The 23199-nt window shown below is 26.0% G+C and overlaps 2 protein-coding genes across 5 annotated transcripts; both read right to left on the bottom strand.

Annotated features, from left to right (window-relative positions):
• Positions 1–12: 12 nt before the first annotated feature.
• Bma-ncs-4 (Uncharacterized protein) lies at positions 13–4806 on the bottom strand (the record flags this gene model as incomplete). Its single annotated transcript, XM_043079478.1, has 6 exons — positions 13–132; positions 351–415; positions 599–746; positions 874–1068; positions 1582–1643; positions 4740–4806. 6 exons carry the CDS (start codon positions 4804–4806, stop codon positions 13–15), a joined length of 657 nt encoding a protein of 218 aa, XP_042935412.1.
• Positions 4807–15041: 10235 nt separating this feature from the next.
• On the bottom strand, positions 15042–22853 carry Bm2317 (the record flags this gene model as incomplete). 4 transcript variants are annotated; one of them, XM_001894142.2, is made up of 22 exons in its annotated part: positions 15042–15284; positions 15411–15527; positions 15676–15822; positions 16011–16059; positions 16144–16274; positions 16467–16678; positions 16769–16910; positions 17201–17416; positions 17548–17694; positions 17919–18062; positions 18222–18291; positions 18511–18692; positions 18803–18937; positions 19275–19358; positions 20087–20210; positions 20450–20593; positions 20672–21017; positions 21104–21238; positions 21518–21683; positions 21811–21990; positions 22501–22585; positions 22798–22853. In XM_001894142.2, the coding sequence occupies 22 exons, from the start codon at positions 22851–22853 to the stop codon at positions 15042–15044; spliced, it is 3255 nt and encodes a 1084-aa protein (XP_001894177.1). The 4 variants fall into 4 exon arrangements, with proteins under 4 accessions (XP_001894177.1, XP_042935409.1, XP_042935410.1 ...); XM_043079475.1 differs by having other exon boundaries at positions 18222–18288; XM_043079476.1 differs by lacking the exon at positions 22798–22853 and having other exon boundaries at positions 22501–22584.
• Between the last annotated feature and the right edge of the window lie 346 nt (positions 22854–23199).

Here is a 23199-nt window from a genome sequence, read left to right as displayed (position 1 = left end):
GCATACTATCTGCTATTTTATCATAATTGATGAGCAGAGTGTTGAAATTGACTGGAGAATACGTTCATCTTGGCTGCACACTATCATAAAATCTTCCCGTGATATCCAACCCTTATTTTCGTGATCAAACTTCTGAAAAAATTAAAGAATCAGAGAATTTGAATATTTTTTTTTTTTAGAATCTCTTCTTGATCTAAGCTAAATCGAAAGCTAATTTTCAGCAGTGTAACAGGATGGTCAACTCTATTTCTGTTGTTCAATATTATTGAAGCAAAAGTTAAATCTTTTTTTAAAGATATTTTACGGAATTTAAAATAAATTACGATAAATATGTAGCAGTGCATGTCTACCTGTATAATTTGTCTAGCTTGTTCTACTCGCTGTTCCGGTGATACTATTGGAATTGCTTTGGTTCCTAAATTGTATTTTTCCTTTTGATATTATTGACATTGTATAATTTAATTTTGAATATTTTCTAATTGCTAAAAATAAACTGCTACAGTTATGTTATATCATATGAAAGCAAAATATTATCAATCCTTTGCAAATCTATGTTTTCTCATTAAAAAGAAATTTTTCTTTTTTCTCAAACTCTAACCAATTAAGTCATCAATAGCGGTGATAATCCTAAAAATTCGTTCCCATCCAATTTTACCGGTATTTCTCGGATCATATAATTTGTAGATCCAATTTAATTTTTCTTCTACTGTTCCCCTGAGCAAAGTTGAGCATACACCAACGAAGTCCTGCAATTACAATTAAAAATGTAAATCATCAAAAAAGTATTTGCATAGTAAAATGAAATATTACACAAGTTAACAATAAATAAGTAAGTCTAAAATCATCCAGCATGTTGACGCAAAAATAAATTACCGTAAACGTAACACATTCGGCTTGTTGACGTACGATACTATCAAATATCAAATCAGCAAATTGTTCAGCATCACCGTGAGGAAAAATATTAGCATATATATCACGGAATGAATCTCGACAAATAGGTAACGTATCCTTAAATGCTCTATAAAGAGCTCGTAATTCACTAGCTGTAAAATGTTGTCCTGGTAAAATCTGAAATTCATCCATTCATTCTCTTTTTTTCTTTCTTTTTATGAAATTTTTATTACTAATTTTTAGATAAATTTAAACGTTAAGAAGAAAAAGTATTATTTTAAAATATTTCGTATTTTCTTCATATCAAAAATAATTTCGTATGTAAATTTTTAAATTGAGTAAAATTATAAAATAGAAATTGATTAAATACAAATATTTATGTTTTCATTAATATTTATTTATTTACTTTATTAAACAATATTAATAATCATATATTTTATTCTACTAATATATTTTCTACATCATTTACCTGTATTTTATTTAATAATTTAATTTCTGCTTCTGCTTGAGAAAAAAATATTAGAGGATATTTAATTATTAATAAAATTATTATATGATATGCTTCTTCTTTTTTTTGGTATAAATTTAAAAAGATTAAAAAAAAACTTTATACAGGTATTAAAGGTTGATATTAGCTATAAAAATAAAAAAAAAAAATAGTATGGAAAGATGATTTATGCAAAATGATACAGAGCTCAAATTAGGTCGAATTGATATTTGTTCATAATGTTTAATCACTTCCATATCGCTTTCTGAAATTATAAAATAGAAAAAAATTTATTATCAAATATAAATACATTACAAAATTGACAACAATATTAAAAAAAAAATTAATTACTGCAATAATTTGTAAGTAAAGTAAAGTAATTGTTCAAAATTAATGAAAACAATTTTTTAAAAAAAAAAGGAGACAATAATTGCTATAATAATTCTTAAATAAAATAGCAAAATATTAGATAACATAGACATATAAGTCTTAAAAAAGAGTTTTTTTTATTTCAAAAAATTTGTCAAAATGATAAATTTGAAAAAATTTCAAAAATGTTATACTGATGTAGCAGTTAAAAAGAAAATAACCAACTTGTGACTATTTAAAAATTCTTTCTTTTTTCTTCCTTTTTTTTTTTCTATTATTATTGAAGAAAAAATTTTTATGATTGAAGAAAATATACTTGGAGATAAAAGTTTTTGGAGAAAAAAAAAAATTTAAAGCATTTTTGTTAGAAATTTTTTTTTTTTCATCCAATTTTCAATTCATTCTTCTTATTCATGCTTGTAAATTTTAAAGCAATAAATTGCTTAACCAATAATTTCCCGAGAGAGATTAGAAATAGAAATACTTTTTCTTTTTTACTTTTTAAGCAAAAATGTTACAAAATTATTGAATTCTGTTTGAGAAATTGTTTATTTGTTTATTTTTTTAAATGATCAAATAGATGTGATTGTTTAACTGATTTAATCGATTAACTGATTATTTCAAAGTATGGTTAATGAATAGATGATTTAATTAATTAGGATAAATTTTATGATGATTAATTAGAGTAAATTAAGATGATTGTAACTAAATAATTGAGACAATCAATTAGAATTGAAATGGTCGGAATAATTTGAAATTAATTTATTAGTATATATGTTTGTAAATAAGATGCAATGTTTAAATTTTGACGAATTTTATTCTGTTCGATTTTCATAACAATCTAATTAATTTATCAAAATATGCGATTAGAATTAATTTCAAAGTTTAGAAATAAAGTGAAAACTGTTACTAATTACAACTTTTATTAAGTTCGCTGTTTTAATTTTGTTCTAAAGTAAAATTTTCAAACTTATTTTTTTTCATTTTGGTAAAGTGTGTATAATTTTGCATGAATTAATTATGAATATTTATTTTTTATCGCATCAGTTTATAAAAGTTATATTTTAAAAATGTAAAAATTTTCTTTATTATCATTACTGAATTATAATGAATGAGAAAATTATAGAAATTGATAATAAATTTGTTAAATTCTGTGCTAATGAAATTAAATAGCAGTACTTAAGTGACCAAAGAAATAACTAATATTTTGATTTGGAAATTGTTAATTTTCAAACATTACATTGTTTACTATTTATTTTTATATACTGCAAATAAAAATTTTTAAATACAAAATTATTTTAGTACTAAATTAAAGGAAATATTAGTCCATTAAAATTGAAGTAGGATTTATACTTTGTAAAAGAAATAATTCCCTTAAAAAATTAATCTTTCATTACTTATCTTTATGGGTGATAATAAAAATTGAGGAAAAAGAAGGAGAAAGAGAAAGAAAAAAAAAGAGAGAGAGAGATTAAATGGAGAGATGAAGAGTAGAGTGATGAGGGTTATTTAATAATGATTATTACTTTATATTATTACTGTTACCAATAGTCTATTGTTATTATTATCATTACTATTGTTATCATTATTATCATTATTATTAATATTACTATTATTATTATTACTGTTATTATTATTATTATTATTTGGCTAATTCACTTAAAATATCACATAAAATAAGCATTTGAAAAGCTATATTAATAAAATGGATAACTTATTCTATCTCACTCATATCAGCAGTGTATCAATAGATTAGATTAATTAATTTAGGCTTAATTAAATTTCATATGAATTATCATACATTTGATTTTATTCTATTAAGCAAAACTTTTGACTAACATTATCTAAATTTTTTTTTTTTTTTTTAAATTGATAAATATATAAATAAGTTAACATTTAACAGTTAAAATAAGATAAATAAACTGTAAATAAGTATAAGATAAGTAAATAACAAAAAAAAAAATGTGAGTATATGAAATTTTTAAAACGAAAAAAAGAAGAAAACAGGCAGAAAAACTTCTAGAAACAACTGCTTGTTTACTTGAACAAAAAAAAAAAAAACCCTCCCTTTATGAATATAACTATACATTGTAATAAATTATATTTAAAGCTGAAAAGAACAAAGTTTGAATTTTAAAAGTTTAATTTTACAACTTTTTGAAAATTTTTCGGTCACTTTTATTGTTGTGAAAAATGAATGAGCAAAGTTTGAAAGTTTTTAAAATGGAAATAAAATGCAAATAGGAATAAAAGCAATTACATATTATTGCTCCTCCTTTTTTTTTTCTAAATCAAAGTTTTCATTTCAAATTAAAATTTTTTCCTTTTTTTTTTTCTGAACTATCAAGTATTTTTTGCAAAAAAATAGCACTGAAATTGGACAAAAATTTAATTTATAATTTTGAAATGCAAATTTTAATAATTTTTTAAAACAAATATATGAAAAAAATTTTTTTCCAATCATTTTTTAATGATAATTTCCAAGAAGAAAATTGCCCATCGAATATTATAATTTTTTATTATTACTTTTGCTCTTCTTTTATGCTAATTAAGAAAAATGAATGGTCATAAAATTTTTTAAATCAAAAATTAAGAAATCAAAATTAGAATAGGCAATTTCAAAGCTAATATTTTGTTTAAAAATTTTCAAATTTATCAAGCACACAGATTGCTATCTAAAATTTGAATTTTGAAATGAGAACATTTTCTTTTCTCTCTTTCTTTCTCTCTCTATTAATATAGCTATATTTGCACAACTCATAATAATATATGAATGCAAGAAACTTTGGTAAATTTATCTAAAAATGTAAATTTGAGAAAATTTTCAAAATTAATAGCACAATTAGGTTCTTTCATTTTTTCTTCAAATTAAATAATTATAACAAACATTTTATAATAATTAAATCATAACTTACTTCTTTTAAAGAGTAATTTCTCTTTTTTGCTTGGGTAAATTGTTAAGTAAATTATTTAATTATTTTATTAACCTTACTTGTCAATGCGTTTAGAGCGCATTTTATCTTCTCGGTATAACCAGCTGAGCGGCGTCTGTTGCTCATTCTGTCTTGCAGCTTGCATTTACAGCTATTGGTTTTAAGTTTGAAAAGATTTTGAAGATATTACAATTTAGTTTGCTTTCATCTTTCCTTCATTTCTCTCTCTCTCTCTCTCTCTCTCTCTCTCTCTCTCTCTCTCTCCTTGCTGTCTTAATAATTAGTAAAGTAAGTAACACTCAGTTGAAATATAATATTAGCATCCAAGCAACAATCAGCCAAATTGTCATATAATAAGAGAAAAAGGAGAAAAAGCCATTGAGGTTGTTTTTATTTTGACTCATTTTAACACTCAACTTTTCAACATTATAAAATATAGAATTTATTTTTCTTAAATAATATTTTTTTAAAAATGAGTAATAGAACCTGATAGCAAGAATATTAGTAGCAGTAGTATTTATAATAATAATAATAATAATAATAATAATAATAATAATAATAATAATAATAATAATAATAATAATAATAATAATAATAATAATAATAATAATAATAATAATAATAATAATAATAATAATAATAATAATAATAATAATAATAATAATGTATAAAACAAGCATATAAGACGAAATATTATTAAGCAATAAAGCCAAATTTTCACCTTTTAAAAGATTTTAAGCTTATTCTAAAATTAGTTATTAGATAAAATTAAACAATTGATCATAATTACTTGATATCAAGCAGTTCAGTCACATATTTTCGTGAACTAATCGATTTTTTTTTGAGTTATAATTGCTATAGCAGTATTCGATTACTAATTAATTAAATAATTATAAATTTCATTAATGAATAATGTATATATATAATATAAATCATTGATAAAATCATTTTTAAATGTATTTTTTTTCCTTAAAAAAACGTATCGTTTTTTGTTTTTGTTTCTGTTTTGATATTTCGAAAGTGCTTTTACTTATGTTTTTCTTCGAGATTACCTGGTTTAACATATAAATGATAGGAAAGCAGTCAAAAAAGCTCTTTTTTTTCTTATCTTTATTATTACTATTATTACTATTAATATTATTATTATTATTATTACCACTATTATTACTATTTTCATTATTCTTATTATTATTATTAGTATTATTATTAATTATTATCATCATCATTATACATGATAGTTCTTCTTTTCTATTTATGATAATTTCTTCATTTAAATTAAGATTCTATCATGCTTAAATTAGTATGACGATAAGAGATATTAAATATTGAAAGTTTAAGCATTCAAAATGACCCAATATAATTATAAATTTATGAATAAAAAAAAAAAAAAAAAAAAAAAAAAAAATTAAATCTCCCCTTCTCTTCCAAAAAAGAAAACACATATAAAAAAAAAAATCAATTTCCTTTTAAAGTTGAAAAAAAATTGTTATCAATTTTTTATTTGCAATACAAATTTTAATCGTAAATTTAAAATTAAAACTAAATATTAGCATTAATTGTCATTAACAAAACAAAGCTGCACATTCATGTGCTATTTTAAGTTATAATTTATAATTTTCATAATTTTATGATAATTTTGTTAGGCAATCATCGATCAATATATAAATTCCATATGATCTTTGATCAGCAACATTTGTTATAATCTCTGATCAATAAATTATAAAGGAAAAAAACATAAAAAAAAGAAAAGGAAAAATTGTTCAATGTAATTTATTAAACTGTAAAATAAAATATGGTTAACTTCTCAATAATAAATGTTTCCTCTTCTTTCTCTCTCTCTCTCTCTCTCTCTCTCTCTCTCTCCCTTTTATTTTGTTGTTTATTCCATTCTTCAATTTCCGGTTGCAATTCTTCACACCAAAAAAAAAATAAAACAAAATAAAGTTTTCTTACATATTTTTTTAAATTTCAAAATTAATTTCATCACATTATATAAGCATTAAAGCGATTAATTTTATTTATTAAGCAAACATTTATATAATATACCATAAAAATTATTCACAGTCATATTTTCATATTTAAAAAATAAAATCTTAACTAAAATGCAAGAAAATATATTGTAAAAAAGGAATGAAAAAAAAAAATCTGTGATTGTCAAAGAGAAGGAAAAAATTGAAGAAAGAAAAAAAATTTTTTTTTTTTTTTTTGCTGTATGTCCAAGATAATTTAATGTAACAATTTTTATAATACAAAAGAAATATTTATAAAAATACAAAAGAAATATTTAAAATCAAAACTTGAGATAGTTATTTAGTTAAATTAAAAGTCATTGGTGTAGTAATATTGAAATTTAAGATGAAAAAATTTCAGTAAAATGATGAGCAGCTGAATGAAATTGATGTTTTATTGCTTATTTGATCAATAATTTATTAATTCTTTGAAATAAACCACTATTGAATATAAGGTAATAAAACAAAAAAGTGAACAATGAAACCAATTTCATATTATAATACTTATTGAACTAGTAAGAATTATAATAGATTGTTGTTTCATAGTTAGAGAGATCAGTGGAAGACACCATATCGATGACAATGATGATGATGATGATGATGATGATAGTGATAATTGATGATATTAGTAGTGATGATGATTGATAATGATAGCGATGAAGATTAGTGATGATAAATAACAATGACGATGAGTGGTAATATTGATAGTGATGATTGGTGATGACTGATGATGATTGATGATGAATAACGATTATTGTTGATGATGGTGATGATGGTTAATAATGATAATAATAATAGTGATGATGATGTTCCAGAAATATCCATTGAGAATAGAAGATCGCATAATTAATTTTGAGTAAATCATTTTGATAACTCACTAACATTTATGTAATAATTATAAAATCAATTGAATTTAAAATTAAAGAAAATCAGATTCAATATCATGAGATGTCCCCAATGATACTGCTGAATGACAAGTTACTTAGATGGTGATTCTTGCAAAGATTTTTTAAGTATAACTTTTCTTTTTTTTGTTTTCAGTTTTAATGTGAGTTTCATGAATTATCAATAAAACGTTTCATTTGCTGAAATAAATTAAATAATTTGGTAAGATATAATCACAGATTCTTTTCCTATTTTAATATTTTAAATCTATTTTAATACTTTAAAAAATTCCCATTGTTTTTTTTTTTTTTTTGTTCTTCATTCTTACAAGATGTAAATACTTTAATAGAAAATAATAAATTTTCTAATTTCATTTTATGTTATGCTATAAAATATTATAAACAAGAAAATTAATCTGCGAATTTTTTTTAATCAGATGATAAATTAATAATTATAAAAATATTTGATAATATTTTACAAAATTCAATTACATATAGAAGTTAATTTTTAAAGCTATCATTAAAAAAATTACAGAATTACAAATTAAAAAAAAAATTGCAAAAAGTTTTTTTATTGCAGTTTAAATCTTTGCTAAAATAGCTATAACTACAATATATTTTCTACAAAACTGAAGCAAAAATTTGCTAATAAAATAAATTTAACTGTAAGTTTTAAATGATAAAAGTTATTATCATTATTTATCTTTGATAATCTACGAAAATAAATAGAATAATCTTTAGAAAAATAAGAAGAAAAAAATAAATTAAATGGAAGATATCATTGTCAAAAAATTCTTTCATAAATATTTGTTCAATTTGAGAAACTAAATTTTGTGAAATGTAAGCAGAATGTGAATTTTGAAAACTTTTATAGTTTCTATATTATTCAACTTAGGAATTTAATGAAAAATATTACTTTTATACAGATGTAACAATAACATTAACAATTCATATGCAATTTTTGTTATAAAATATAGCTGTTTTTTAATTTTAATTTTGAAATTATATAAAAGATTAAAATTTCTAGAAATCATTTTCAATTAAAATAAAGTTTTATTTTGTGTTATGTTGTTAGTGTAAATGTAGTCTTATTGAAATGTAATGAAGCGATCAGATGAAATGTTTAAATTTTGAAAAGCAAATTTAAGTATGAGAGAGGAGTATATATAGAAGTCATAAAATAAGTTTTTGTATATAAAATTGTAATTGCATTAATAAAACAGAAATTTGAGCATTTAATTACCTGTAGAAAAGATGAAATAATCATTATTTCAAAACGATTAAAATTTATAAATTTTTGCTATAAAAATTAAAAAACTATTTTAATATGATTTAAATCTAAATCATGCATATACGCATCAAAAAAATTTGATAGCTAGTAATTAATTTTATCTTAAATTTAACTTAAACATTTATTTTTAAATAACATTTGATACAAATAAATCTTACAAATCTAAATTAGACGAAGTGATGAACTAAGATAATATTTGAAGAACTAAAAATAACTGCAAGATATTGAATTGATTCTTCAAAAAAAAAAAAAGGAAAACGTAAAAGTTAAATGATAAGTAATGAAAGAAATCAAATCTTGATAAGTACTTTGAATGATAACTAACGGATGATATCAAATCTTGATAAATGCTTATCTATCAAGATACTGATTTGATAAAAACTATAACAAATAATCATTCATTATGAATATATATTTAGCTAGCATTAATTTATTAAATTTATTATCAGTTAACTTTTATAATTTTATTTATTATTTATCGAAAAAAGTAAAATGAAACATCATTGATTAGTTTAAATGATAAATGAGTGCATTAAGAATGACAAATCAGATGAAAATTATGATTGATGTAATGTTATTATGATTTATTATAATGTAATGAATTTTATAAAACTTTCAAAATAAGTAGAAACTTGACCTTTCACCTATGACTTTATTTTCGATAAATCATTATATAATAAATTTTATGAATGCATTATACTTATATAATAAGCTATAAGAATAGCTAATCTTTCGACATAAATATAAACTTAATTATTCATCTTTGATCTTTTGGATATTTTCATGCTAAATTATAATTACCAATATACTTTTGAACAATTCCTGGGCTCTTTTGTATAATTTCTTTGCGCAAATGTCAATTTATAATTTCATATATAAAAAGTTTAGTTATTATTAATTTCTATTATAATATTTTCAGAAACTAATTATACTTATATAAAGCTTAATAATTTTATTAACAGAAATTATTTTTCTACCGATGATAAATTATAGTATAGAAGTTTATTTTTATATTTGCATTTTTTCATATTTGAAAATTGAAATAAACCGTAAGAGATGGTTTTTTCTTATAAACTTTTGTTTTTTTTTTAATTTTATTTTTTTAAAATATGAACAATAAAAGGTGATGCTACTATTTAAAGCTATTAGAGAGAATTCAATTCATTTTTAAATATTTAAAAATTTCATTATCAAATTTCATGAATATTAAATTTAATTAATATTTACAACCAATAAAAAATTAGAAAGCCAATCCTAAAAATTTTAAATATTTTCAATGATTTTAATTTATTTTGTTATTTATTTTTCATATTTTTTGAAAACATAAATAAAACCACAATTTGAGTCATTTAAATTGGGCTATATGATAGCAATCAAATAATTCGAATATTAATTAATTCAAATACTAATAATTCTTTTACAAATTGAAATTTATGTATTTCATTTCTTTTACAATATTAGCATTAGGAAAAATGAATAAACACAAATATGAAATTGCATTAAATAGGATAAAGAAATTAGATAATGAAATTTCACACTCAAAAAACTTTCCATCATTTAATATTAACATTTTAACTTCATTCATTTTTACTTTCTCTTTTTTAATTAAATCAAAAAAAAAAGATAAAATAGAAAAGAAAAAGTTAGCAAATAAATAATTTTATGAAATTCAATACAAAATTGCACTATTTAAATAATAAAAAAGTAAAAAAACAAATAAAAATTAAGAAATGATTAATTAAAAAATTAGATAAAAAAAAATTAAGAAATAATTTCTGTATATACCAAATAAAAATTAAAAATATTGAAATGATAATATGATGTGAAGTTATAATTTAATTATACGATTTTAATTATACTTTTACATTAATATGTTATAACTTGAAATTACTTATATAATTGTTTACAACAATTACTATTTTCCAAATTGTTTATGTTTTTTTTTTTTTTTATTTTCCTAAATGCAAATGTTGTTTGTTTATTCATTTTTTTTTTTTTTTTTTGAATTCCTAGTCTGAAAGTAATAAAACATTGAAATATTAAATGTGACATATGTTATGATAAATTGTTTTCATAATGTTAAAATATGATATTATAGAAAATATCTATCAATCAAATTATGATAAAAGCAAAAATTTTAATGAATGATTGATAAATAGATGGATGGAAATGATAAAAGTTAATGTATTAAATTCATTTCCGTATGTTAAAATCAATTTCTATAACGTTTTTTTCAAAAAAAGAAAAAAAATAAAATAAACTTTACACTTTAAATAACTACCAATTCTTTTTTATCTTTTTTGTTTATTCACAAATTTTTTATTTAACATTTTTTCTTTTGTTTTTTTGAAATAAAACTAAAGTTAGAAAAAAAAGTGGTTCAAAGGAAGGAAAAAAAAAAATTGAAGAGATTGAAGAAATGTTAAATGTGTAAAAAGAAAAGAAAATGAAAATGAAAATTGAAATAAGTTTAAATTGATATTAAAATATTACATCAAATTAATATATTATTATTAGATAAGTTTAAAAATGAGAAAAAAAAAGTTGTTCATTCGATGATTTTTTTTTTTAATTGTTTGAAAATATTATCACTTTTTTTTTTGAATTTTATTAGATATTTGATTTTGCTATCCTATTATATGAAAAAGCAAAAGCTGCTACTTTAAAATGTTAAAATTTTTTTTTAAATGTTAAAAGAAAAATATTTTTAGAATGTTAAAAAAATTTTTTTTTTTTTTTGATATTTACTTTTTTATAAATTTTTCTCCAAAAATTTTTAAAATTTTAAAAATAATTTCAAAAAAAAAAAAAAAAGTTGTGATGTAATAATATTAAAAATAACATAAAAAGTCGAGTAAATTCCATGATGTTATAGGATATATTAGCTTATCATCATTTTAAATATATTTTTAAATTAAATTCTCTTAGTTAAATGAAAGTTTATTTTCTTGATAAAATTTATGAATAAAAAGATTAAATCATTTCCTCAGGTTAAAATACCTTCTACAGCGCTAATATGATTTTTTAAAAAAAAATAAATTTTATATTTCAAATAAACAAAAAAAAAAAAAAATATGAATTTATTGCAAAATATATATATAAATAAATATTTTTGACAATAGGAAAAAGAAAGATTTCATTTCCTCTTTCTTTTTTCACTTATACTTTTCTTTATGATATTTTTATTTTTTTTTTAATAAATAAAAATTTACTAATCTTTGATTTTTTTCTTTTAATCTTGTATTTTTTGAATGAAAATTATTTAACAGTATTACTTTCTTCTATTAAATTCTGATTAATTCAATACAAATTGAATGTGTTAAAAAGTAACGGTAATTATTATTATTGAGTTTGTGGTGTTTATTTCATTTAAAAAAAGAAAAAGCTCAATCAAAATCTAAAATTTATGGGATAAGAAAGATTAATAATTAAAATGTTTAATTAATAATATAATGTATACTCCATTAATTATAGTTTTTGCTTTATTTAACTATTAGTTTTTAATTATTTCAGTTAACCATAAGGAAAATATGCATACAATTAGCTAATTTTACTTAATTAATAATTATCTGACGATCAGTACCTTTTTTCTTCACGAAAAAAGGTGCAAATGATAAGATCAACTTTATGCAGGTGGAAAAATCCGATTGTATAATTATATAAAGTTGAGTAACTTAATATTCAAGATCAAAAAAAAAAAAAAAAACGAGAAAACTGGCATATTCAAATTTATTTTTCACAATTAAAAGCTAATACTTTATTGATCGTTCTCAAACAAATAACTCATCGTTACTTTTTGCTTTTTAAAATTCTGAAAGAGAAACTAAACTATTTTAGATTTCTCGATTAACTAGTAAAATTTATTGCTTGTATGGAAGTTTGGATTTGGAACAATTTTTCTTTTTTATTCCCCTTTCGATGAATGAAAAAATTCACTTTGCTATTAAACATTTTCCTCTGTTTGCTCAAATAGTTTGATATTTTCATATTTTGTTTTATACAGTTTAATTTTCCTATATTACTTTATGTAGTAAAGAGAATAGAAAAGTTAATCTATGATACATTTACTGATGATAACGATATAAAATTAGTATTTATAGAATAGATTTTTCTTCATCCCATTAAATGCCAAACAATTATAAATTTTGATCGAAACTTATTTATATATGACCATTTATTTTATAAACATTGATATCAGACTTTTTGTACAATGACGTGTAAATAACATTACGTGATACAGTATTATGTAATCCATTCATGTAAATAGAGAGATAGTAATAAAGTCATTTGTAAAGATGGATGGATGAATTTGAATGATAGAAAAACATACAGAAAAGAATAAAGATGAAATTGAATGCACAAATAAAAAACAAAATATCATTATTAATACTACAAAATGTCATATAAATGATACAAAGCAGCTGAAAGTCATTAAGCATCAATTATAATGAGTGGAAGAACCGGAATTCCCATTTAATTTCATTTAGTATCACAATTTGGTGTGCAAAGATTTGCACTAATTATATGAACAAAAATGAGGAAACAGTGAAAAGGAAACCGAAAAATTACTACCAACTCGAAACTTACCAAATTATATACATATATAGAAAAAGACGGTATGTTTAAATCTAATGAATACGACGTATTCATTATAAAGCTATTTTTCTTTTCGAATTTCTTTTTTTTAAAATTTTGTTTGTATATTTCTCTAATTTACTAAATACCATGAATAACAGTTTGGCAGCGACCAATAAAACTTAACTATACTAAAACACCTAATCTAATTTTATATCAAAGCTGAAAAAGACTAGCTAGATTACAGGAATCCTATAATTCTACATCACCAGAATCATCTTATTATTTTACAACAGCTTTCCGAAAACCAATCCGAACGGATGGGAGGTATAATTAATCATGCCAAAATCAAAATGCCAATAATAGGAAAAACTGAGGAAAACTTCTGTGCTCTTCGAGCCAGAATAGCCAAAGAATGCAAGATAAAAAAGACAGAGAGAGGGAGGAGACGGGACCAGTAACAGAATATCAAAGAGATCGCATACCAAAAAGTTAAAAAAAAAAAACTGAGAAAACATAGAAACAAAAAACCCTCTCCAAAACGAATTAGGCTAATCTTTGAAAACACAGAGACATGGTATTTTTAAAATTGGAAAAAAAAAACCTAACATTCAAATCTTATTTGAAAATGTTAAAAATTACCAAAATTTGGAAATATAAAATCACAAATAGTTGCATTAAACAAACACATCAACCCATCTAATCAAATTTAAAATAATACCAAAGTAAAGTAACGGGATTCTTGAAAAATAGATAAAATCATTTTAAAAAAAAGCCAATACTTTTTTAATAAGTTCGACAAGCTGTAAGCGATTGGAAAGAAAAAAAAAAAGAATCTTTACATGAATTACGGTTATCGTCTCTCGATCATAAAGGTCAAATGTTAAACAGTACAAGATGCAGGAGCATGTCATTTACATTCAATTAGTAACAAGCAGAAATAAACAAAGGAGAAATTGAAAATTATTAAACTGCTTTTTCCCCGTCGTCGTAGAATTGAGCAAATAAAATCCAATAGATATTATGCACAATCAGACTAATGTAGCTTGGCAACGACGACGGTCAATGATCAAAATGTGAATGTTTCCTGCTTTGGCTATACAAAAAATCTCCATAAAAACATCCAAAAAAAAAAAAAAAAAAAAAAAAAACTGGTGAAATAGCAGCAAATTTCGTATAAAAAAAATAAAAGAAAATATGGCCATTATTAACTAATTTACTCTCAAACCTACCACGAAATGATTTATTCTCAAACGAATCATTCATTTGTTATATTACTTTCGTATTTTGTTTTACAGATACAATTCACATCGTAACCATCAGATAAATTTTTCGGACTGTAAATAGAACTACAATTGATTTGCTGAAAATTCGATCATCAGTTTTAGTACCTGCATATCTATGATTAAAAACGAAAAACCTATTTTTATTCAAAACTGGCCAGATGAAACGGTTGCTGAGTATGATAGATACGGAAACAATGAGGAAAAAATTTTTAAACAAAAAAAGAAAACGAGGAACGATAGTACCTATTATAAAAATTAAAAAATTAAAGAAAAAAATAAATCTGACATAATAATTTCTTTGTTTCTCGATAATCACTTATGCAAGTAAACGATTACTGCCATCAATAATATCGATTTCACCAACATTAACACGATTCGGATCGACTGCTCCTTTGAAACCCAAACATGCACCATCAACAACCAGTTTACTTCCTCTATTGCCCTTTTTCTTGCGCTTCCCACCACCCGTTGGTATTTGTTGCGAGGTAGAACTATCCAATTTACTATTCGCCGCTGTAATACTTAATGCATCTGCTGCTTGTGCAGGATGAGTTAAATCCTGCAAAAAGAAAAATTATAAGTAATGAAGAAATGCCATACTTCAAGAGTCGATAAAAAAAATGAAAAACTGGAACATCTCCACAAAAATCGATCTGAAATTCAAGTTGATTGAATGCAAACTTACGTCTTTATCAACAGGTTCTTTCTTATGACGTGCTTGTGAACGCCTCTCTAGAAATTCTCGTATCAATTCCTTCACTAAACGACTTTCACCCAAATAACCAATTATGTAATCCTCTACCTAAATGCAAAAATTTTCGTGTTTTAGAACTGTATTTACTCAAAGAATCCGTATTCACTAAAAGAGAGAGAGAGAGACCTTGAGGGGACGAGAGTTAAATGCTTTAGAAAATATAAAATCGCATAAAAAAGAGAAATTCTGGCCATACTTCATTCGGATTATCAACACCTTCAATAAACGCAGCGAACACATCAGCATCTACTTGTGGGTTTAATTGCTTTACTCGATTTATCATCCAGCTAGTGAGAGCATTACCGCTACTTGTAACAGATTGCTTGAAGATTTTCTTAACTGCCTAAAAAAGTGCATTATTCTGAAAAATTTTTGAAAGGAAATCACTATAAGACTGCAATTCCAACCATTTCAGAATAATATCCTTCCCCGCTCCCAAAAAAAAAAAATCTCCATTTTTTTTTCCGAACTTCGGAAGTTTTTAAAAAGTCAAAAATTCCAGTACTAAACGAAAGCGACATTAGAACATACTTCTTGTTCTACACTTCCTCGTTCCGATTTACTTGCACTTTGTAAATTTCTGAAAAACTTTGGTCATAATCACAACAAGTTATAAAAATGAAGCAAAAAAACTCTAAAAAAGAAGTATGTTCCAACAACGTACCTATTAGTTCTAGCTTTGCCACTATCTAAAAGCGACGGATCATCCCAGATTGCTTTTGTAGTGGTTATTTCATTCATACCTTTGGCGCCACCCCATGCAACTTGTCGTAAAGGTGCAACCGCAGTATCAGGCTAAAAAGAAGCGAAAAAAAATTGTGAAAAGCAAAAACATATGGCTAACAATATGAGAAAAAAATTAGAATTCGTATCTGAAGCTTATAGTGTTTAATCACTATACCTATATATATATATATATGATCAAGAAAACAGAAGAAAAAGGAATAAATCATCAAAGCAGCACGAAAAAAAAAATTAAAAAAAAACCTGAAAATCCTGCCTCCACTTAAGTTTATGTGCAGCAGAACTCCAAACTCCTGCAGGAGTTGCCTCGGCAGCTGCTATACCATTTATCTGTTGCTGCTGTTTATGCTTCATTTCCTCAATCATTTGTCGCTCTTCCTCTTGTTGTATATCCAACAAACTTGGCTCGCTTCGATCAGCTATTCCCTTATTTGTTACAGCAACCCATGGAGCGGCTAAAAATTTATTTTTGAATCGTTGAAGTGACAAAATTAGTAAAAGTACATTAGATTAGTACCAACACTCGCAGGAAAAAGAAGACAAACTTTTTGGTGCGACTACTTTTTCTTCACCACTTTGATATGTTGTTTGCCAAGAACATTGCCAATTCGAAGATGTATTTTCTGATCCTTTCTGCCTTAAGGGAGGCGCAAATTCTTCAGTAACAATGAATTCTTTCGAAGCATTCTGAAATGTTAGTGTGTAACACTCGTTGTCATCTAAAACCTACTCAGCAACAGATATATTAAACACTTTTTGGAAATGGCATAATTACGCGCCAAATACCATTACAATACAGTTACGAATTTTATCGCACATTATCTAAAGGGTAGTAGTTAGGCTCAACGTAACGTCCAATTTCATGCTCCCTTTCCTAAATTCAATTTTAATTCAGTGGTAAATTGGTTTAAAGAATTTTTCTAACATGTTTGGTTAAATAATATATTAAAAGAAATAATTTTCATTTACTACACTACCCCTTTTCTCGACTTGACTTGTTGATTATGATGCAAATTTTCTTTTTCACGTGCGGTTACTGCCGCAGACGCTTGTTGTCGCAGCTGTTTTTGCTCAGCCACTGCTTTTCGAGATGCTTCTTCAGCTTCTTCTTGCATTCTTTTTAACTCTCTTGCCTTTTTCATATGCATTTCTGCTTCATCTTTCAGTCGTTTCTGTTCTCTTTCTTCCTCTCTCTCAAACAATCATAGTAGTAAAACATGTGAAAAAAGTACAACAATCCATGTTAAACTTGTTTCTCCATACTCCTTCTTTATCTTTTTATAAATTATTTTGGGAATAATAGCTTTATTATAAAACACCATACTCTTCTTGTTTCAGCTAATGCTCTCTCCACTTCTTCCTTTTTCGTCCTTTCCATCTCTTCGGCTAATCGTTTCTTTTCAGCCTCTATTTCACGCTCTCTTGCCGCTGCTCGCTTTTTTTCTTCCGCTGCTAACTGTGCTAATTCTTCCTGAAATTTGGATTTTCAAAAAAAAAAAAGAAACAATAGCCTTTAATATTCCAAAGTAATCTAATTCTATGAAAACCAATAGAGAACAAGATACACTACTACTTCATCTGTTTTTTTCCACCGTACATATAATAATTTCACTCAACGAGATTTTTCCGTCAATTCTTCAACAAATTAAGATGAAGGGTATCTCGTTCAAAGAATTGAAATTGCTATCGTCTTACTTGTGCCTTTTGAAGTTGTAGTTCTTTCTCCATGATTCTTCGTTCTCGTTCGAGCCTTTCTTCTTCTTCTTTCAATAAAGCTTCACGCATCTCCTTTAACTGTCTTTCCTGCTCTGCCATCCGACGCTGCTCTTCTTCCAGTTTCTAGAAATGAAAACGTCTTAGTCATATTCTTAGTACGGATGTACAAGTATTTTTTCCAATTCTACCCAAGATATAGTCGAGTTTCTGGAAGTTAGACCAAAACTACGCATGAACATAAAAAAGGTTAAATCCTCATAATTAAAACACAAAAATAATGACCTGTCGTTCTTTCTTGACTTTTGCAGCTTCGATAAGCGATACACTATAATCTCGACTCCATATATTTCTGCTGCGATATATCAAAGATCATTAGGAAATTGATTTAATAATAATATAATATGAATATTAGTTAACGCTCTACTTACAATCCACTTGTGATAGGAGAATAATACAGGCCTATCAATTTATATTCCACCAAAATATTCCATCAGTTGGCTGGTTTTTTTATATTTTAATAATTTTACATTTTCAGGATTAATTGCTTATTAAAGAAAATGAGAATGTTTACCTAACTTCCTGAGTCTGTTGTAATGGTAACTGCATTACTGGTGGTTGAAAAAGTTTCAGTTTGAACGGCGTCTCCTCGCCATTCATTGCTATCAGCTCACCCAAAGTCGTAAAACTGCTATCTGGATTCTGTCCATGTCGCACACGTAACTCTGATGTAAAATATCCCAATTTATACCAAGCCTGAAATTTTCGCTTAAAGAAGCTCTATTTTCCAGATATGAGTTAATATTTAAACAAAAGATTTTAAGAATAACATCCCACTCATTCTGTTAATCTGATATAATCTTTACCTGCATATGAATTGTTGGAAAGGGACCTTGCACGGCATTTTTCGGATCCACATAGTACCACTCATCGGTATAATCACTCCTTGAAGTTAACCCAACCGAAGCGGGATGACCAAGTAATGTTACGTCATCCGTATACTAAAAAATCACATTATTAAGAAGCATTTTAATTGTAAACCAATAATGAACAATAACTGATAGACTAAGAGTACAGCCTCCTAAATCTTAACAAATATATAAATATACACATAGGCAAACAAGATTAACATTTACCTCATAAAAATTAATTCTCAACCTATCATCTAATGTCGTGAGATCATAATCATAGCATTTATTAAACCAGAACATAAGTCATTTTTTAAGCCATATTAAAATGTAGGAGTAACAAGCCCACAATATTTTGAATATCTGCTGCAGCAAAATAAAAAAGCAAGAATTAATGGGATCAAAAATAGGCTATTACATAAAATAATACATTTTGCTGAAACGGGGTGTTTATAGCAGTTGTTTCAGCCACGGATGCAGACTGTTCTGTTAGAGTTATGTTATTATCAGGATTCTGAAACAGTTTGAATACAGAAATGTGAAAAAAAATGAGAAATGTTGTTTCTTATTTCAATTTTTTACAAATATTATCATTATTCGCTCTATAACATCCTCTCATAAGGGTTCCCTTATTTCTAGTACATCGTTATTTTTGTAAATAAAAGCCTATAACGATTTCTGAACAAATCAAAAGGGGAATTTGGATTAATCTGAAATACTGTGCGTACTTTCTGGGAAATTCGTGTATGTAATACTAGCATTCGGTTCAATAGTGGATCTTGGGAGGTGCCACAAGAATTCACGGAATTAGAGAAATTTTCCTTCAGCAATTCTTTTGAGTTGGTGCAACCTTCTTCCAATTTTTTTTTTCCTGTCGCCAAGTGAGGCTATTATTTCGATAAAAAATTTTGACTCCCTCTTTCATTTAAACACTCTTGGAACTAGTGATTCTTGATTATTTTACTTCAGTTGCTACTCATAAGCTCTCCAACTACTCTAGTAAACTTGAGATGATGAAGGGATAAAGACTGCCCTCTTTTTTTAGACTCTTCGCAAGCTTAAAAAAAGTACAACAAATAAAGGAGCATCAATTACAACACGTTAGGGCTACCCATCTCATAGTACTTATAATAGCTGAAACATATGACTGAATGCCACTATTTTCTTTATAATAGTTCCGTTGAACAAACTACTGAGTAATTTCACATGATCTAAATTGTGCTAAAACAAGCAATGCTTGACCTCGACAAACTGTTTTGTAATTCTATTTGACTGTGGTTGCTCTAACACAGACCAAGTATTCGGAACAGTAACAGGTACAGATGATGCTAAAGCCGGTTTTTCCTCTTCTTGATACGACCTTTGTCTAGAAATTGCATAACTTATAAATTCTCTCCGTTGCAATATTTTCATATAAACAAAGTAAAGTAATTATTTGATTTTCGTAAATTTTCTGTATCTCGAAAAGATTATAGATGGGAGAAAAATACATCGAACAACCTAAAATTATCTCGGAAGAGAGTTTTGTATTAAATTCAAAAAAAGCGAAGATCAAAAATAGGAAAATAAAGTTAAAAATTTCATCAAATAAAGGATTAAACAAACCCTTCCGGAATATCTACTGGTATATTTGATGCAGAATTTTGTATCAAATCCAAAGATGTCGCCATTCGATGAATGACTGTTGCTGTTTGAAATTGGCCGCTGTCGTCAAATGAACCAGTTTCATCTAGATTTGAACTATCTCCTCTGAAATAAATTAAATCACCTTCAACATCAATGCAATCATTATAACAACTGTAATAAATCTTTAAAACGATAAAATACCTTTCCTGATCATCACTCATCCATTCGGGTAATTGTGACTGACTAGTAAATTCGGCGTTCGCTGCTGGTTGCTGCATTGCATTCACATTGATATGTGTTCTCTTACTCCATGGTGCTGCAGCTCGCCCTACTTGGGTCCAACCACTATTAAGAAGTGCAGGAGAATCGTCAGTGGTTCCAAATGACGGATTTGGTGCATCATCAGATGAGCTACGAAGGCGTTGTCTCGGACGATCACGTGGATCTCGGGGATCATACAAACCTTGAGCTCGTGCATTAAACGGTTGTGTGGTATTGCTTCCTCGACCAAAACCAGCTGCACCGGCCCGATTATTTCGATTAGCATCTACATAAACACATGTTATACTCATTACGAAACTAGTATGTCTAGTAAACAGGAATTCTTATATTACCAAGCGTCAATAAACTAACTAAATCGTCCGATTACTACTGATTCGGATGGATTGGTAGAGCTTGGTTGCGTCATACCACGTCCACGATATGAACCTCCAAAGCCTGCACGACCAAACTGCAAGCCACCCCTTCCAAAACCATTATTTCCACCACCTGCAAATAAATACCTGCAAAAAAGCACTTACAACAGATAGAACCACTATTTTTTGCTTAAACCAGTTAATGATTTTAAAGAACAAGAAAATAGTCATTTGATGGTAACGGAGAAAAAACAGAAGAAATTTCATCCAACAAATGCTATCTCTCCAACAAAACAAGCACTTCAGTCAAAAAAGAACCAAGTCAGACAATATTTAATAAAATTTTTGGAATTAATCATTGCAAGGAAGTTTAAATTGAAAGAAAAAAAATCGTTGTCATAAGCCTGCATACCAGATGCAGGTATCCATGATGGCGAAAATGAGCGATTTTCTTGGCCTGCTCTCAACTGCAATGGAATATTCGGACCACCAATCATGCCACCAGAAGCAATCGTTGCTCGATCCGCATGGCTTAATAAACTCATCGCTTTGCTCGAATTTATGTTGTGTTGCAGTCGCTATAAAGTATACACTAATCTTTCCATAAATTTAGACATCAGCTATGAAACAGCAATATCAATATCATTCCTTATGAAAATTAATATTTTATTTGCATTCTTTACGAAATTAATAGCATGAAGATACCGTCTCAGTATCAGAAAGCGGTGTTAATACGATTGGTTTCTGAGCAGCAGATATAAAAAATTGGCATTTGTCAAGACCGTACGGTGGATGTACATCTTTAGAAAGAAGAGCGAGCAGATCTTCACGGCCATAACGATTTTTTACGAAAACTGGATCCGCTATAGGACAATCGACTGTGGGCTAAAAGAAGTAAAAAAAAAAAATAACAACCAAATTAAATTCCCGTTAACTGTTTGAATTACTAATAGTTGATGCCAAACTGGAGATTCAATTTAATCTCAGCACAGGAACTATAACACTTAAGACTATTTCGTTCATTAGTGTAATGCATAGTTTGATTTTGGAGTAATGCGCTCTCAACACAATGATTTAAGATCCAGCAATGCCAGTTAACAAATTATCTATCTAACCGTTAATAAAACTTTTAGCCATTTGAAAGACCAACTAAAAAAATCCTTTGCTTATTCCCCATTAAAACTGACATTAAGTTATCAGTTTTTACTGGCTTGAATCCGGGATTAAGAGTATCGACGACTTTTAAAAGCAGGAACAGTGGTTAGCGCTATGAGTCCTCCAAGTGACGATTAGCTGATAACTACTTGTAACCGACTTAGCTATAAAATGAAATGGCAGAATTGTTTACTGAATAGCGATCTTAACTTTAACAAATTTTGAAATTTTAAAACACACATTTTCAACAGCAAATAGTGGTTCCGTACGATTACCGCTGCTATTTCCACCTCCAGCCGATACCGGCATAGAAACGGGACGCATCCTAAAACACACACATAAAAAAAGACAAACATATGTTGTAATATGTAACATAATCTACGTAGTCGTTTTTTCTAGACACCACACAGTGCAATTATACCTTTGAATACCATATGTTATCAAAGATTTGATGCAAATACATTATTTCGTATTTTGTATGTACAAATCGAAAAAATTTTAAGGCTAAAGTACACTTCACTGTGTGGAATGACTGACCATGATGGATTGAAATTTAACTGATTTGAATCAGCAGCAACAACAGTAGTAGACATTTCAAAGTGTTGGCTTTGGTATCAAAAGCAATGGCAGAAAACCTGCAAAGTGATCTTTTACCGTAAATAACACAGGTGATATTTAATGTCACTACAAGCACGTGATATGTTTTTTCCACACACTTAACATTGTTTCATATACTATATAGGTGACACTAGAGATGAATGACAGCATATGAAATTTTCCATAAACATCAATGCATCGACATTTTCTTCCTTTTCTACGTTTACTCCTTTTCATAAGTACGTAAAACATTTTTATCAGATACATTCGTCGACTAACAAGTGTAAAAGACACACATACCCACGTATATTTTAAGAAAGATGATTGAATGATTATGTCATA

The sequence above is a fragment of the Brugia malayi genome, assembly GCF_000002995.4.
Source record: "Brugia malayi strain FR3 genome assembly, contig: Bm_v4_Chr2_contig_001, whole genome shotgun sequence".
Classification (NCBI taxonomy): domain Eukaryota; kingdom Metazoa; phylum Nematoda; class Chromadorea; order Rhabditida; family Onchocercidae; genus Brugia; species Brugia malayi.
Note: the sequence above shows the minus strand (reverse complement) of the source record. Positions and strands in the feature narration are given on the sequence as shown.